The sequence below is a fragment of the Theobroma umbraticum genome, unplaced genomic scaffold (assembly GCF_002168275.2).
Source record: "Theobroma umbraticum cultivar Fairchild unplaced genomic scaffold, ASM216827v3 scaffold_12.0, whole genome shotgun sequence".
Taxonomy (NCBI): Eukaryota; Viridiplantae; Streptophyta; class Magnoliopsida; order Malvales; family Malvaceae; genus Theobroma; species Theobroma umbraticum.
The window spans coordinates 1,483,206-1,499,124 of record NW_018397272.1 but is presented as its reverse complement, the minus strand read 5'-3'; the positions used below and the strand labels follow the sequence as shown (position 1 = coordinate 1,499,124).

At 31.8% G+C, this 15,919-nt stretch overlaps 2 protein-coding genes across 2 annotated transcripts; both read right to left on the bottom strand.

Moving 5' to 3' along the window:
* Nucleotides 1-8,096: 8,096 nt before the first annotated feature.
* LOC110426708 (3-dehydroquinate synthase) lies at nt 8,097-11,854 on the bottom strand. The gene is made up of 10 exons (XM_021441996.2): nt 11,738-11,854; nt 11,297-11,550; nt 10,738-10,904; nt 9,968-10,066; nt 9,766-9,834; nt 9,558-9,698; nt 9,366-9,455; nt 8,878-9,045; nt 8,547-8,625; nt 8,097-8,459 (listed from the first exon to the last, which is right to left on the bottom strand). The coding sequence occupies exons 1-10, from the start codon at nt 11,800-11,802 to the stop codon at nt 8,332-8,334; spliced, it is 1,260 nt and encodes a 419-aa protein (XP_021297671.1). The 5' UTR covers nt 11,803-11,854; the 3' UTR covers nt 8,097-8,331.
* Nucleotides 11,855-12,308: 454 nt separating this feature from the next.
* LOC110426694 (uncharacterized) lies at nt 12,309-14,988 on the bottom strand. Its single transcript, XM_021441977.1, has 5 exons — nt 14,643-14,988; nt 14,460-14,509; nt 13,367-13,490; nt 13,158-13,265; nt 12,309-13,022 (listed from the first exon to the last, which is right to left on the bottom strand). The coding sequence occupies exons 1-5, from the start codon at nt 14,815-14,817 to the stop codon at nt 12,403-12,405; spliced, it is 1,077 nt and encodes a 358-aa protein (XP_021297652.1). The 5' UTR covers nt 14,818-14,988; the 3' UTR covers nt 12,309-12,402.
* Nucleotides 14,989-15,919: the final 931 nt, after the last annotated feature.

Below are 15,919 nucleotides of genomic sequence, written 5' to 3'. Positions count from 1 at the left end.
TTTGATATATAGTAATCAAGCTAAAATCTTTATATGTTACTCTAAACCCTAATCTCAAAGAACAAATTTTGAATAAAAATTATTCAAAAAAATTAGTAATCACGAGAAAGAATTTAATCTCATAACCTGACACAATCAAACTTGAAATATCCATCATTTAAAAAAAGATTTTTGTTTTTAATACATTCTTTTCAATGAAAAAAAAATCCCAAATTGTTAAGAAATAAAGAGTTTGATGAAAATAAATCTTCAACAAAGAAGTTTATGGTTTTCAAGGAAGATATAGCTAAATTTTCAAACCTTCAAATCAAAATTTTTTAGATTTTTTAATTAAAGTTTTGAAAGGAACCATGGATAGATGCTTTAAAACAAGAATTTATTTAAATTAAAAAAATAATATAAAAGGTATTTATATCTTAAAATATTTAGGTAGTATATTATGTTTAATTTTTTTTAACTATTGATTAAGGATGTTAATAGTCAATGGATCAAAAACATCATTTTGAAATAAAAAGGACCAAAGTGTCCTTTTAAAGTGTTTTGAAAGGATTTTTAAAATTTTTTGTGTGTGTGTATCTGATACCAAATACCTCACTAATCTATATTTTATAACCTAGATTTTGTTTTCCAAGTTCTGGCTTTAATAGCATCATTAATACTTTATCATTTTCTATTGAGTTTTGAATATGATAGTTTGGTAAGCCATGGGTTAGGCATGATAAAACAATTCTCCTTCCCATAGGTAGGAAAGATATTGTTAGGTAATCTAATAGAAATCCTTTTTGTAGGAAAATTAAGTTTATAACTACAAGATGCTTCCTTTTTATGGACCACCTCCTCTTCTAGTTCAATATCCAACTAATCTAGTTGGTTAATGAAGAAAATGTTTAATATGAAAATATTATTAAAGAAATAGATAATTGGAAAATTATAAGAGTTCCCCAAAATCAAATTTATAAGTCATCAACATTCCATAGTTTAGATCTAGATTCCTTTTGTGGATATTTGATTAAAACTAAGAAAAAAGGAGTACCCATCCAAAATTAATATGAAAATATTCAACTATTGGATCCAAAGACAATACAAACACTCAAACACCAAAAATATAATTATATTCATTTTGAATTAGTACAAGTAGAAGCTAAATCGCTCACGAAAGAAGGACTAGATATTTCCATCCTTATAGCCCTTAAAGACATAACGCATATCCATTTCAATGACTCCTTATTAGGAATAGTAGAAACAAGTCTATATAGAGGACCAATACACTTTAATTGTTTTCTGAATTTTATGGTGTTACTAAAAGATAGGAATATCTTAAACTCTTTATACTCCAAATCCAAATACATAATTACAAAATGATGCTAGGGTTTGAACCATTGACCTTAGTTAACAAATTATATTATAAGGCCATGTACTCAAAAATCAATACTAAGGCTTTAATCAACAGCCCAAGAGGAGAAGCTCTCTTAATCCAAACAGACATGTCTAGGTCTCATACTACCATACCTAGGACCATACATTGGCATGAAGTTCAATTTCCAAACAGATGGAGACTTGATGGAGTTACAACTCATATTCCTATCCAAAATACAAAAATAAATTATTTAGCTCAATATAGAGATGGGTCTATACAGCTAGTGTTTAACAGACCACTAAGAATGATTTAGGACAAGCCACTGCTTCTATTAGAAATCTAAATATCCTTGAAGACGATTCGTCCACAACAACCCATAGAACAAATTAACAAAAGATAGACAATTCCTCAAATATACCCCAACCAATATATAATAGGTAAAAACTTAATCCATCTAACTCATTTAACATGTCTCCAACATATTAGTCAATGACCAATAATCTAGACATAACCATAGCTGGTGAAGAAAATTCTGAAATTTTAGTATTGGAAAAAAGGTTTAAAATCAATAAAGAATGGTGTAGAAAGCATTTCCACTCTAAGAAATATAAGCAAAAAAGAAAAAATGATTTAGAAACCTATAAAAGTGAAAAGGATCAAATTTTACAAAAATATTACGATTTCATGGAGAACCATAGGATTCTAATAAAATTCTTTACTTGGTTTGAAGAATTTTACTTAAGATCATTAATCACTACGAAAGTATAGTCAAATGGCAAACAACTAAAAAGGATATTGAATCTCAATATAGTCCTTTGACGAAAGTTCAATATTCTCACAAAAATATAAAAATAAGAACAATTCCTTTAAGGATGAGGTCTTTAGACTTAGGATAACAAGTTGCCTCAAAGGACATAAAAATGATAGTTGAACAAAACAACTATACAAATCTAAATCTTCATACCATCACAAAACAACTAGAAAATATAGAAACACTAATTGAAAACCAACCGAAATTTACTTAAACACAGACAATAAATACAAAAGTCATTAAGGTCAAAGAACCAATTTTCAAATCTTTTGAAATTTCAAAAACATTTCACCAATCGCATCAAAATAACTTTTTGAGAGAAATTCAAAATAAAATTGATGTCCTAAAAAGCCAAACTTCAAGAATGATAACCCTTGATACTCCTTTACAACAAAGCCATTCAATAAACATGATAAACCAACAAATAGATTCAGAAGACACTAATGACTAAGAAATTAACAAAATGGTTTGGAAATAACCAAAAAATCCTTGACTATCCTAAAATTACAGCACTTGACCTAAACATAGAAGAAAACCCACTTTCTAAAATAAGAATAATGCCAACACAATTTATGAATGAAATATTGATGGAATGTCTAAATGCAACATCCTTAGTACCCTTCAACAAATGACAATGGTATCAAATGCATACAAAAACGAAAATCAAACTAGCCAAATTACAGATTATTCAATAGCAAACCTTTTAGTTACCTGTTTCGCTGGACAACTTAAAAGATGGTGGGACAATTATCTTACCACAAAATAACAACAAGAAATATTAAAAGTTATAAAAAAGGATGATAAAGGAAATAACATCCTAGATTAACAAGGAAGAGAAATCCAAGATGCTATTACAACCCTCATCTTCTCAATCTCAAAACACGTTTTAGGTAACCCCTTTCACACCTTAAAGATAGAAATTTAAAATTATTGTCAAATTTAAAATGTAAAAAATTAATAGATTTTAAATGGTACAAAGACATATTTATGGCTAGAGTAATGCAAAGATCCTATAATTTCTAGTTGGAAAGAAAAATTTCTAGTTGGACTTCCTAAATTATTAGGAGAAAAAAATTAGAAACCAAATAAGAGACACTTATAAAGGAATAATTTCTTATGAAAATTTTACATATCGCGAACTCATAAGCCTCAATTGAAAAGAAGGATTAAACATTTGCCAAGATTTAAAACTTCAAAAACAATTAAAAAAAATAAGATATCTTTCCTGGAAAGAATTAGGATCGTTCTTGTCAACAATTTGACATCAAACATGAGCCTTCTTTTTCAAAAACTTGTTGTCTTGCAAAACCAAAATGAAAGAAACATAAGTATACTACCCCAAATTACTACAACAAACCAAAATACAGGAGGTATAGACAAGAAAAACAAAAACGAAAAGAAGAAAGTAAAATAGACAAAACAATAAAATGTTTTAGATGCGAAAACGCTGGTCACATTTCAAAATTCTGCAAAATTATAAGAAAATCATTGAACTTCACCTAGATGAAGAAATTGAACTAGAATCAATAACATTAAACTATGAGATGTCTGAAAACACAAAATCTTCGAGTGAGTTCCAAATAGATGAAATACAAACTACATTTCCATCTTCAATAGATAATGAAAAACAAGTTAATGTTCTAACCAAAGACCAAGAAGTCATTATTGAAATCATTAGTGAAATTCAAGATTGGACACTAAAAAGAGAATATCTTGAGAAATTAAAAACTTCAATGAAAGAAAAAAATAGAAAACCCACAATTACAAATCAAGAACACATGTATAATGTAAAAGATATTATATTTGACAGATATAAATCCTTTAAATCTAAGCAAATAACAAATGTAGAATTACAATCAGAAATTAAGGAAATGAAAATAGAAATTTCCCAACTCAAGAGTGAATAAAAAGAAATAAAAAACCAAATAGAATTCTTACAAAATTCAAGAATTCCAATAGAAAATTCTTCCTCAGATACAAAGGTAGAACTAGAAGAATCACAACAATATATGATGTTTCTTACAAAAGTATCAATACAAAGACACTTACTTAAAAAACATCTTTTAATCAAAGAAGAATTTCATCTAGAAACAATAGCACTTTTTTGATACTTGTGCAAATCAAAATTGCATCAGAGAATAAATGATTTAAAAAAAGTATTATGACAAAACATCAGAAGGCCTTAAAACTACCAATGATGGTAAACTTACGATTACATATAAAATTCCTAATCCAGAAATTTGCAACAATGGAATCAAATTTGAAACTCCTTTTTTAATGGTAAAAAATATAACACAAGACGTCATACTACGCACACCATTAATATCCTTGCTTAAACCATATAAGGTTACAAATCAAATAATTACTACTAAAATATTAAAAACCAAAATAATTTTTCCCTTCATAGAAAGACCAAAAATAAGAAATCTCAATTTACTAAAATCTTTATCAATTCATACAAGTCAACTCAATTTTCAAATAAATTACAAACAGAAACAAATTACTTACTTAAAAGAAGAAATCTCTTTTAAAAGGATAAATGAACAATTAGGTGAAAATTTTGTTCAACAAAAAATCGAACAAATCAAAAAAGAAATTGCAAAAAGAATTTGTTCTTATATTCACAATGCCTTTTGGGATAGAAAAAAAATGAAGTAGACTTGCCTTATGAAAAAGATTTTGATGAAAAGAAAATTCCTACTAAAGCAGGACCAATCCAAATGAACAAAGAAATGGAAGAATTTTGTAGAAAAGAAATACAAGATCTTCTAGTAAAAAAAACTCATAAGGAAAAATAGTTCACCCTAGAGTTGTTCTGCTTCCTATCTTATAAAAAATGCAAAACTAGAAAAAGGAACAACAAGATTAGTAATAAATTACAAACTATTAAAAAAATCATTAAAATGGATTAGATGTCCAATCCCAAACAAAAAAGACTTATTACAGAAATTATGTAGTGCAAATATTTTCTCAAAGTTTGACATGAAATCAGGGTTTTGGCAAATCCAAATTAAAGAAAATGAGAGGTATAAAACGACATTTATTGTCCCTTTTGACCAATATGAATGAAATGTCATGCCTTTTGGTCTGAAAAATGCACCATTAGAATTCTAAAGGATAATGAATGAATTATTTGGTATGTACTCTCAATTTACCATTGTTTACATAGATAGTGTCCTAGTGTTTTTTTAAAAGTTAGAAAAATACTTTAAACATCTCAAAACTTTTATTAGCATAATTAAGAAAAATGGATTAGTAGTCTCCAAATCCAAAATTAGACTGTTTCAAACCAAAGTAAGATTGTTAGGTCATTATGTAACCCAAGGAACTACTACACTGACAGAAAGATCCATAAACTTTGAGAAAAAAATTTCCTGATCAAGTTTTCAATAAAACCCAACTCCAAAGATTCTTAATAAATCTCAATTATGTTATTAATTTTTATTCTGGCCTTAGCAAAATCTATAAACCCTCGCATGATAGGCTTAAAAAAAATCTTGCTCTTTAGACTCTTGCACATACTGATCTTGTCAAACAAATTAAATTGCATATTAAAGAACTCCTTTGTTTACATCTAGCAAACCCAAGTATCCTAAAAATAGTAGAAACAAATGTCTCAGACATAGGATATGAGGGTATTCTTAAACAAGTCAAAAATTAGAAGGAACAAGTAGTTTAATTCACCTTAAAACATTAGACGGTTATTTAGCAAAATCACAATACTATCAAAAAGGAAATTTTATCAATTGTTTCATGTATTTCAAAATTTTAAAGTGATTTAGTCAATCAAAAATTCCTTTTATGAATTGATTGTAAATCTGCAAAAGAGGTTTTACAAAAAGATGTCTAAAATATCGTTTTAAGTAAATTTTTGACAGATGGCAAGCAATTTTGAGTATATTTAACTTTAACATTGGATATATCAAAGGAGAATCGAATTACGTACCCAATTTTCTTATTAGAGAATTTTATAGGGAAAACCATGCCACCAAAATTGGGAGATCAAAAGAAAAAAGAGAAAGATAAAGGAGAGTTCTTTTTCCAAAATTTTTTCAAAAGACCAATTAAATCATGGCATGAAATTTGTACTCAAGAAAATGAACAAAAGGGAGAAAGCTCCTCAAAAACACCCAAAATTTACCAAGAAGACCAAGATTAAAATGAACTTGACTGATAAACCAAGAAATAAATTGAGTCTCTTTCTTAATCCTCAGAAGTAACTCTGGCACTAACCTTCCAAATCAAAGAAAACACTCCTCTTAAACAAATTGTTGTTACTAAGTAGAATCCTCAAAAGGCAAAAAGGTTGTTTTGCACAAACTCAAACCTCTCTAAACTATTTTCTCAACATCAAAAACAATGTCCTCTTCTCATAAGATTTATACTTAATACTTTTGCAAAAAGTCCTCTAAAAGTTTTACTAATTGAAGAAGGATTTTATGAAAAATCCCTTAATGTTGCAATCCAAAAAACTTTTCAAGGATGGCATTACAAATCGTTGGATCTACAGAAACACTAATAGTATTATGAAAATATTTTGATTCCAATATGATCTGTATTATGTAAAGATTAATGTAGAGAAAGATGACCCTGAATTCATTACTCACTCAATTGCTCAAATTTTGAAAGTACTAAGACCCATGGACTAGGAAGAAAACCCAAACTTACTCAAAAAATTTCCTACCAAATTTACAATGAGAACAAACCACCATATGTTCTTCACTTATTGGGATTACCAACAAGCTTGGTTCAATACTTTTCTTTTTAATAATAAACATATCAGACATTTCTAACTAGTATTTTTCAAATATGGAAACCAATATAAATTTTCGTTATGATTTTCTCACTGGTGGAATTAGTTTGGGCCATTGCGAGAGATGGTTTCTCCAAAAATTAATGAACAATACCAAAAATTTTAGCTTGAACAAGATCAGGACAAATTACATATCTCTATTGACTTGTTCTCAAAATTAACCATTTCTTGGATAATATTGATCCCCAAAATGGTGCCCTCACAATAATTTGAATCTTCAAGACTAAGTAGTGGGACAAGTTTGATGATAGAAAAGATCATGCACAATATCTTGATAATTGGTTCAACAAAAGCCCAACATTATGCAAGACAGTTGCCTCGGATCAAGAAGTTGCAAGATTTTTATAAGAAAATCAAATGTAAGTGCACTATTTACCTAGGCAAAGAATAAACAAAAATACAAGAAAATCATGACAGATATGCTTTAGTCCATCAACTTTGATGAAAATGATGAACAAAAGCATTAGACTTCTGGGTCATCCAACAAAACTTTTGACTTAAACTAAGACAAAAACTACATGCCACCAAGAAGGAGCAAAAAGTTAATAAAAAAAAGAAGCATCTCTAAAAATGTGTAAAAGACAAAAGCATTTTTCATGACATCTCTACAAAGCAAAAGCATCTCTACCAAGCAAAAGCATCCTTAAGATATGTAAGGTATCTTTGCAAAGCAAAATCAACATTGAAAGCAAAGAAGACAAAAGCATCCCTAGGACTTGCAAGGCATCTTCAAATTTTTCAAAAGCACTCCTGAAGTTGTAAAGCATCTTAAGCAAAAAAAAAAAAAAATTTAATATTTCAATCAATTCTTATAAAATTTTCCGAAGAGTAATTAATGGCAAAAAGGTAAACCTATCTATAAAGGCTCCCATTATAATAAGAAAGTAGAAGCTAGAATCACTTTTCGAAAAACTTTTCTTTGCAAAAACTTTTCTGAAATGAAAATTCTGGACTTTTTTTCTTTAAGTTTTCTTTAAATTCTCTTCTTGTTAAATTTTACTTTTAAAATTGGAATCAATATTCCTACTGCACTTTGCAATCAAAATTTATTAAATCCAATGATTCTGCGAGCGATCTGGTATCAAAGCCAACCGAAATTCACTAATAAATTGGTCTTTGGCATGAAGAAATATTGCTTCAAAACATATATATATATATATATATATATATATAAAGAGCTTGTAAAAATTTACAATAAATTGGTTAGTTATTCCTGAGTTTTACAGATACAAGCATTTCCCCTGCAGTCAAATGCCAGAACAGTTGTGTCCACTGCAAGCACATGAAAGGCCTTCAAATGGATGGAAACAATCCCGGAAATGAACAACTTTCAATAACATTGTTGGTTGTTCAATTTTCAACAATGAATTCTTGGATCTCTATTCCAGTATGTCGTGCCGCACCTTGTAGCCTTAGCAAAACTTCATCCCCTACTTTTAGTGAGGTTACAGGAATCACAGTCTTCTGCATTGTGTTACCTGTGAATGATAGGTTAGCAAAGTTTAAATTGATAAGAAAAGTACTACCAAAACTTCCTACAAAAACTAAATGACTACCAAACATACCTTTGTGTGGACAGACCAAAGCAACTGTTTCTGCATTCTGTAGAAGGATGCTGTATACAGTTTGATCATTTGCATCTCTCTGCGGCAAAAGCATCCAATATTGTTTAGAACAATGAATAATGAGTTCAACATAAGCATTCTAACCTTAAAGAACCTAAGAGTAAAAAAGAGTTCAGCATTATGTAACATACATTAACCAAGTGAGAAATTTGGATTTTATCGAAATGGAAGTGTGTAACTATTTGAACTCAATATTAAATGTCAAATGAATTTTGAAACAAGTTTAGTGGAGTGCAGGATTGTGTTTGACATTGGTAAGCGGGATACAAACCTTTGCTTCCACAAGGATAAGTGGTCTGGTCTCAATCTTAACACGGCCAACAATTGCAGTCTGCAGTTTTCCCTTTTGATCAACCACAATCACTTCTTTGCCTGCTTTTAACTCAGAAAGGTAGCTGGTTTTACCTCCAGGGACAGCAACATAGGCATGGACAGGCCCCTGCATATTCCATGTGATCTTTGTTAAAAGAATTTGCATTACTGAAGGAACACTTTACAATAATTGAGGCACAAAAAGACCTCTGTATATGTCAGAAGACAATGAAGACAAATATTGTATGAAACAGAAAGTACATAACATATCCCAGAATACTGCTAAGTAGGAAATGGAGCAGTAAGCATACGAAAAGACTGCAGTACACAGCTCTCAATAATCGATTGATCCCTTTCTGCTGTGTCATTTTCAGAATTTCTAGTTTAAGCTAAAATAATATCTTTCACGGTTACACTCAGGTGTAAAGGCAAAAAGACAAAACTTACTGCATTGACACGGAAAGGTCTACTGGCAATGTAATTTGATTCCAAACATTCCGAGTGAACAAGAAAAAGTCCCCTAGCAAATGATCCAACCTGTTGAATGGTACTTACACTTATAAGAGCGGCGAAATGATGTATCATCTCAGCAACTAAACCCAAGTGATAGTTTAGTATAAAGAGAGACTACTAGCATACCAGAAGTCCCTCACCAGGTCTCATTAGGCTACAAAGATCCACACAAACCCGATCACCCATTCCAACTGCATGAACTTGAGTTACAGTGGCTGTAGATAAGCTCAGTCTGTTGTGCAATTCATTCCTTCGGTCAAAATACTCCTGATAATTTAAAGCATGTTAAGGAACAACTTTGATCATTCAAGAATCCTGACCTAACACAGATTACCTTCAAGTCAAGAACAGCTTTGACATCCTCAGCTTTTAAAACAACCCCACCCAGCCCATGCTCCAAGGCCTACAAAATAAAGATGGTTACAGGATGGAAAATGCAATTGAAATGCCAAATTGACTACATATGAGAAAATCAAATGTATGACAAAGACATACTTGCATTCTCTGTGCTTGATTAAAGATAACTTGTGAGTTACCTCAAGAAATAGTTGTGCTTCAGCAGATGATTTTGAGACAGCAAAAACAGTCGTTTGACTGCCTTGTAACTCTGCCACAATATTTTCTGCAGGTATCACCTACAAAGATGAACAAGATTATGGCTAAAAAGTAATGCAATATATTTGAGATTTGACGAGATAATTTGGTTATATCTTCAGAGTTCTTAATCTGACAAAAGAAATATAACAAAATTTTAGCTAAGTGCAGGGAGCAAGAAATATCCTAATAGATTCAAACGGGTAGATTTTTGTGGGGTTCAAACAAATTATTTTAACAAAAAGCTTAGAAAGTGAAAAACTGCATTCCTAACTACTTATTTTAGCACTCAATCACATTCATCTTAAGTATAACTTAGCCATCACAACTGTATCAGAAAATCCTTAGGTGAGGAGCAATGAATTTTGTGCAACTTTTTATTCACTTGGTGCTTGTATGGTTTGGTAAGCCATTGCAAGTCTGTTGAGAACTTTTCCTATGATAGCTCCATTCTATAGATGTTATGGTCAAGTTATTCTATCAAGTATTTTTTTTTTTTATAATTGGGGGAGGGGGGATTTGAACCCTGCTCTTTTGGCAGGGGGACAATGCACCAACCAATGAGCCAAATGCTCGGGTGCAAGTTATTCTATCAGGTATGATACAAACGACTCTGTCAGAATTATATCTATAACTTATGGACTAGTTCAATGTAATGCTCTGAAACTAAATCTGTAAGACATGAATCTACAAAACGTTTCCAACCTCATACCTGCCAGTCCAGTAAATCAATAACAACATTTCCTGCATGCTCCTCCTCTGGCTGAAACTTCTTTAAATCTGCTGGAGTTGAAACCTCCAAAATTGTAGCAATTCTTTTGCCCACACTATCAAAAATCCCTCCCTCTTTAATGATTAGAGGATCAATGAATGCAATTGCTGTAATTTTCAACAACCAAACCCCCAAAATTAGATACAAGCATACAACCATCTATGATACAAAGCATTTTCTCTTCAGAAAAACCACACACAAGTTACTTCATTGTTTGCATGGTAAGCATAGACACAAAATAAATCATTCTCTCATTTAAACTAACACTATTAAAAACCCATTTACCAAAAACAAAAGGCATTACCAAGGTACGTACATGGATTATGATTATAATGGCATGTTTTGAATTTTGCACATAATATAAAGAAAGCTTTTTGAAGTCACAATTGCTGTGACTGAGTATAGATTAATATAAGTAACAACAAAGAACATTAATCAATTTCAATTTTTAATGCAAAAATTCTAAAGGGAGAAGGATGAAGACTTTGAATCGCATTACATGACCATTCATTGGCAAGTCCTTGATTCTGTGAAGAGAAAATGAAAGTATTCCATCCTCTTTCCACAGCAGCAGTCATGACTTGACTATTTTCAGTCCATATCCACACCCTCTTTGATTGCTCATACAATGAGGTGGATACTGGTGAATCAGAAGCAACAACAGAACACATTCTAACACTTGAATTAATACTCAAATGGGTTGCCTTAGTTTTGCTATATCTGCTCAAAGACTGCTCCTTTCCATGATTTAATCTGCAAAAATTGCCAACTTTATCTGCATTATTAATCAGTTCAAAGATGGAGAATCAATTGAGTAAATCACGGAATTAGAGTAAAATGATTTGGACAAACCTCAATGAAGCTAAAGAAATTATATTTGGAATACTTCTATGAAAGAGCATAACTGCTTTTGAACATATAATCAAGGAAATGAAAGAACCTGAAGCAGGGGAGCTGAGTTGGGACTCTGACAAGAGGGACAGAAGCAGAGGACAGTGAAGCCATCGCCTTTTAACCCTTGTCGGTTTGAAGTGATTAACTGGCTTTTGATTTGGGGTTGAACTTGGACCTGTTTATTGGGAACGAGTCCAGACCGAATCTAAATGTAGACGGGCTGGCTTTCATCAGCAAGATTTTGGGTTGGGTAACTTGGAGTGGGGTTTTTATGTTTTTGACTCTCTCTGGCTGAAGGTCAAGTGGGCTTCTTAGTTTGATGGTAACTAACAATTTATTGGAAGTAATCTCCCAACCCATCATTCTCTCAGTTCAGACAGACAAGTCTAGTCTCTGAATTATATGTTAATTACTAGACACATTGCCAGTTGGATTTTCAAAAACATTAATCAACTTCTTTCACATATAGTTTATTTTCATCAGTTATTTCAATAGCTATGGAGGTTTTGCTATTTGTAATATGAAGTTATATCATCATTCTTTTGATAAATATTACTATTATTTATTTTCCCCGATCAAAGCCAGAATGTCACTGCTAATAATAAACAAACTCTGAATTACGCTATTGTTCAAGTTTCATTAGGCCACAACAATAACATTAGAAATGTTAGTAACAGAAAAATATCAGTTTCCTTGGGAAATAGTTTATGTCTACGATGCAATTGAAAACTTGAAAAGCATGTTGTGCTCGTAAAGCTTTTTCGGAGTAACAATTTGTGAAGGGAAGTTGGGGTGATTAACAGAGTCAGGGAACCCTTGAGTCTCCAAACATAGTGCTGCATGAGCTTTATAGATGAATCCTCCTTTTCCCTTCACATTCTTTATCATGTTTCCTGTATAGAACTGCACACCAGGTTGATTAGCTAACAGCTTCATTACTCTTCCGGACTTCTTATCCTTCACCACAGCTACTTTCTTCATCTTTCCTGGAGTACCATCAAGGGCATAGTTAATGTCATAACCTTTAGGGAGTTCCTTGATTCTGCTTCCAATGGTTTGAGGTTTGAGGAAATCGTACGGAGTTCCTTTTACAGGCTCAAGTTTGCCTGTGGGAATAAGCTGGCTATCAACAGGTGTGTAGAGGGAGGCGAAAATCTGGATTTCTTCAGACAGGATATCACCACTGTCATGGTTACCAAGGTTCCAATATGTATGCTGGGCTAGATTCACAGGAGTAGACTTTTTCACAGCTTTGGCTTTCATTGTCACACTCAACTGGTTCTTAGCAAGAAGGGTGTAGGCCACAGTGACTTTAAGTGCACCAGGAAATCCTGTGAAAGATACAAGAAATCTAATATTAGGCCCATCAATCCTCTGCAAGAGAGTTATCACTTTCTTACTTTCATCAATGAAATTTCAAAGTGCAAGGTTAAGGAACATATGAATTGGAAAAGTCATACACTAACCTTCTTCACCATCATAGCTGTCATAGGCAAAGAGAATGTAAAGAGCTGGACCATCTTTCTTATATTTCTTCACTTTCCAGACAACATCACCAAATCCTTTGGGGCCACCTAATTTTCATTGAATTGCAAAGCACACAACAAATAAGACCAGAAAGTAGGAATTCAGGAACTCTTTTATTAAATTAAGGTAACAATAAAGAATTACTTACCATGAAGCATGTTTTTTCCTTCATTAGCTACCAGTTTATACTGGGTTCCATTCCAAGAAAATTTTGCACCTCCAATACGATTAGCAACCCGTCCAACAAGGGCACCAAAGTATGTGGTATCATTCTGCAAAGGTTTTTATTAAGTTCGAGTAAATAGAGAGGAGGTTAATTAATGGAAACAACAGCTGAAACAACTCAGTATAAAACTACATAATCACGTATTGATCGAATGAAGTAGTTTTAATTATTGCCGAATGAAAACTCAAGATAGTAGACAAAATTTGTTAACAAATCAACCACCACCAGAAAGAGTGAAAGAAAGTAATCTAATTTTTCTCATCTTCAAGATTATCATTGTGTTATAGGGTACTAAACAATTGTTTTATGATCATCCTTATCAATTGATTTTTAATGTTAGACCAGGTGAGCCCCTTTCTTGATTTATAAAAGAAACTGCTGATAATTTTAACTTTCTGAATTTGTTAGTCTTACAATAAGCTTTATGAAGACTGGTGACAAAGGCCAGGAGGCTACACTGTAAAACAGGAATAAGAAAAGCTGAATAACAAGAATAAAATGGGATGTAGCACTTTGCAGATCTTTCTCCCTGCAGAATTTGTATAAGACGGATGTTTGAAATGGAATCAAGTCATGCAGATAGAATGGATAGAAAAAGTGACAGAACGTTACTACCAATTGCATAATTAAGCCAATGGATTAAGAAATTGTACTAGTATGAAAGATAAAAAAACTGGCCTAATGTCACTGTCATTGATATTATTTTACGAATCAAAACAGATAAATCCAATACTCAGGCCTTAATTTGGTCAGATTCTTTCGAAATAAATAATGAAGTTGCATATTTTACAGCAAATCCAGCTGTAACATTTTGTCTATTATTACTGTTAGCGGTTGAAGATAGGACCACTGGGTTCTAGTGTGTTGAAGACAGAAAGAGACAACAACATAAATCTCTTCAAGAAAGAAAAAAGAAGATATAAAAAGGGAAAACACTGCTGTTTTCTATTCAGCAAACAAAAAGCTAAACGAAGATGCAAAAAAAGCCTGCAATGAAGAAATTGAAAAGACTTACCATATACTCTTTGACTGATCCATATCCGAGAGCAATATCACCCAGTTTCCCTTAAAATTAGCAGGAAAAATACAAGAAAATATGCGTAACATGAGAAGAGTATCTTCCATCGGGACAAGTGAATAGAAGAGAAAAATTCACCCAGATAAGAAAATGGAATCCCAAAGAGACAAAGAAACTAACCATTTTTGTCAGGGAGAACAACTGAGATAATAGTAGCACCCCAGTTGGTGAATTTAACAGACATATCTCCATTCTTCAGCTCATATACTCCTACTGCCTCCTTTGGTGGAGAGCCATTGACAAAACCAAAAACAATTAGAAGCAGCAAAGAAAACAAGAAAGAAATCTTTTCCATGTTCTGGAACAAGACAATGGAGAGGACGGTCGAGTTCCTGAGGAGTTTATAGAAATACGAAGAGAGTAATAGGTGTGAATTAACACAAGAATAGGATACTAGAGAAACGATAGCATTTATCCAAATAAAGCCAAGTCTAGTCTAGGCTGTTTTAAGTGGTGCCTTGGTCGTTTCTGGCTGAACTGCTTTGCCTTCCTTCACTTGGTAATCTTTATCTCCAAATTTGGGGTCCCCACTTGGACTATATTCCACATGAACGCTAAATTGCGCTTTGCTTTTCTGGTTGCGTGAGTGTAGACTTCCCCCTCTCATGTCAAAAAGTCAGTGAAGTCTGACACTAGGAGACGAAAAATGGTAATTGAATACTAATATCCTTCACAAATCAATTAGCCAAAAGCTTTTGGCTGATTGGCTCTCATGGTTTTAGGTCCTTGATTGTGATTTATATATGAAGTAAACATTAGATGGTGAGTTCCCTACCAACGAATGCATAGCTTTGATTTAGTTCTCAATATTTGATTAAGATGTCTTCACTACAACTCCACAAGTTCAAACCTTGATGGTTATTATGTGTCCTCTTTATGCTTAGGAATTAAATTTTAATTATTATCAAATTCTCATGACAAAAGAAAAAAAAAACTCACAAAATACTTTAGTGTGAATGGATTAAATATTCACAAAATAGTATCATTTTTATTCGAATTTTGACATATAAGTATGTATTATAACAAGTCAAGTAGTAGATTTTTAACATCATTGATGGAGTAAATAGGTAAATAAACTTCTTGTTTTAGATTGCCTTTTTCGATTTTGGATAGGTTAACTAAAGTGAGTATTTACTATTATTTATCATTCCAGATCCAATGTGTAACACCTCGTACCCTCGTATGTAAGTCAATAAGACCTTATTGATAAAACGAAGGGTCAATTGACATAAATTTAAGTGTCAAAGAGCTGTGACAGGTGAAAACAAAATTTTAAAATAAAATATTATTTTATTAATAAAATAATATTAAAATATTAATATTTTATCTATTATTTAAATTAGTCATGAAAGAGGACTATATGACTAGTTTAAGTGGGACAGTAGAAGTAAGAAAGA

What these genes read in the sequence shown, in the direction of transcription:
- LOC110426694 (XM_021441977.1), bottom strand. Translation starts at nt 14,817, where the DNA reads ATGGAAAAGATTTCTTTCTTGTTTTCTTTGCTGCTTCTAATTGTTTTT. An exon ending in AGGAAAAAACATGCTTCATG is followed by an intron (nt 13,266 to 13,366) that starts GTAAGTAATTCT and finishes AATGAAAATTAG; the next exon opens with GTGGCCCCAAAGGATTTGGT. An exon ending in CAGCTATGATGGTGAAGAAG is followed by an intron (nt 13,023 to 13,157) that starts GTTAGTGTATGA and finishes TATCTTTCACAG; the next exon opens with GATTTCCTGGTGCACTTAAA.
- LOC110426708 (XM_021441996.2), bottom strand. Translation starts at nt 11,802, where the DNA reads ATGGCTTCACTGTCCTCTGCTTCTGTCCCTCTTGTCAGAGTCCCAACT. An exon ending in TTGATTTACTGGACTGGCAG is followed by an intron (nt 10,067 to 10,737) that starts GTATGAGGTTGG and finishes TCATCTTTGTAG; the next exon opens with GTGATACCTGCAGAAAATAT. An exon ending in GACCTTTCCGTGTCAATGCA is followed by an intron (nt 9,046 to 9,365) that starts GTAAGTTTTGTC and finishes TGGAATATGCAG; the next exon opens with GGGCCTGTCCATGCCTATGT.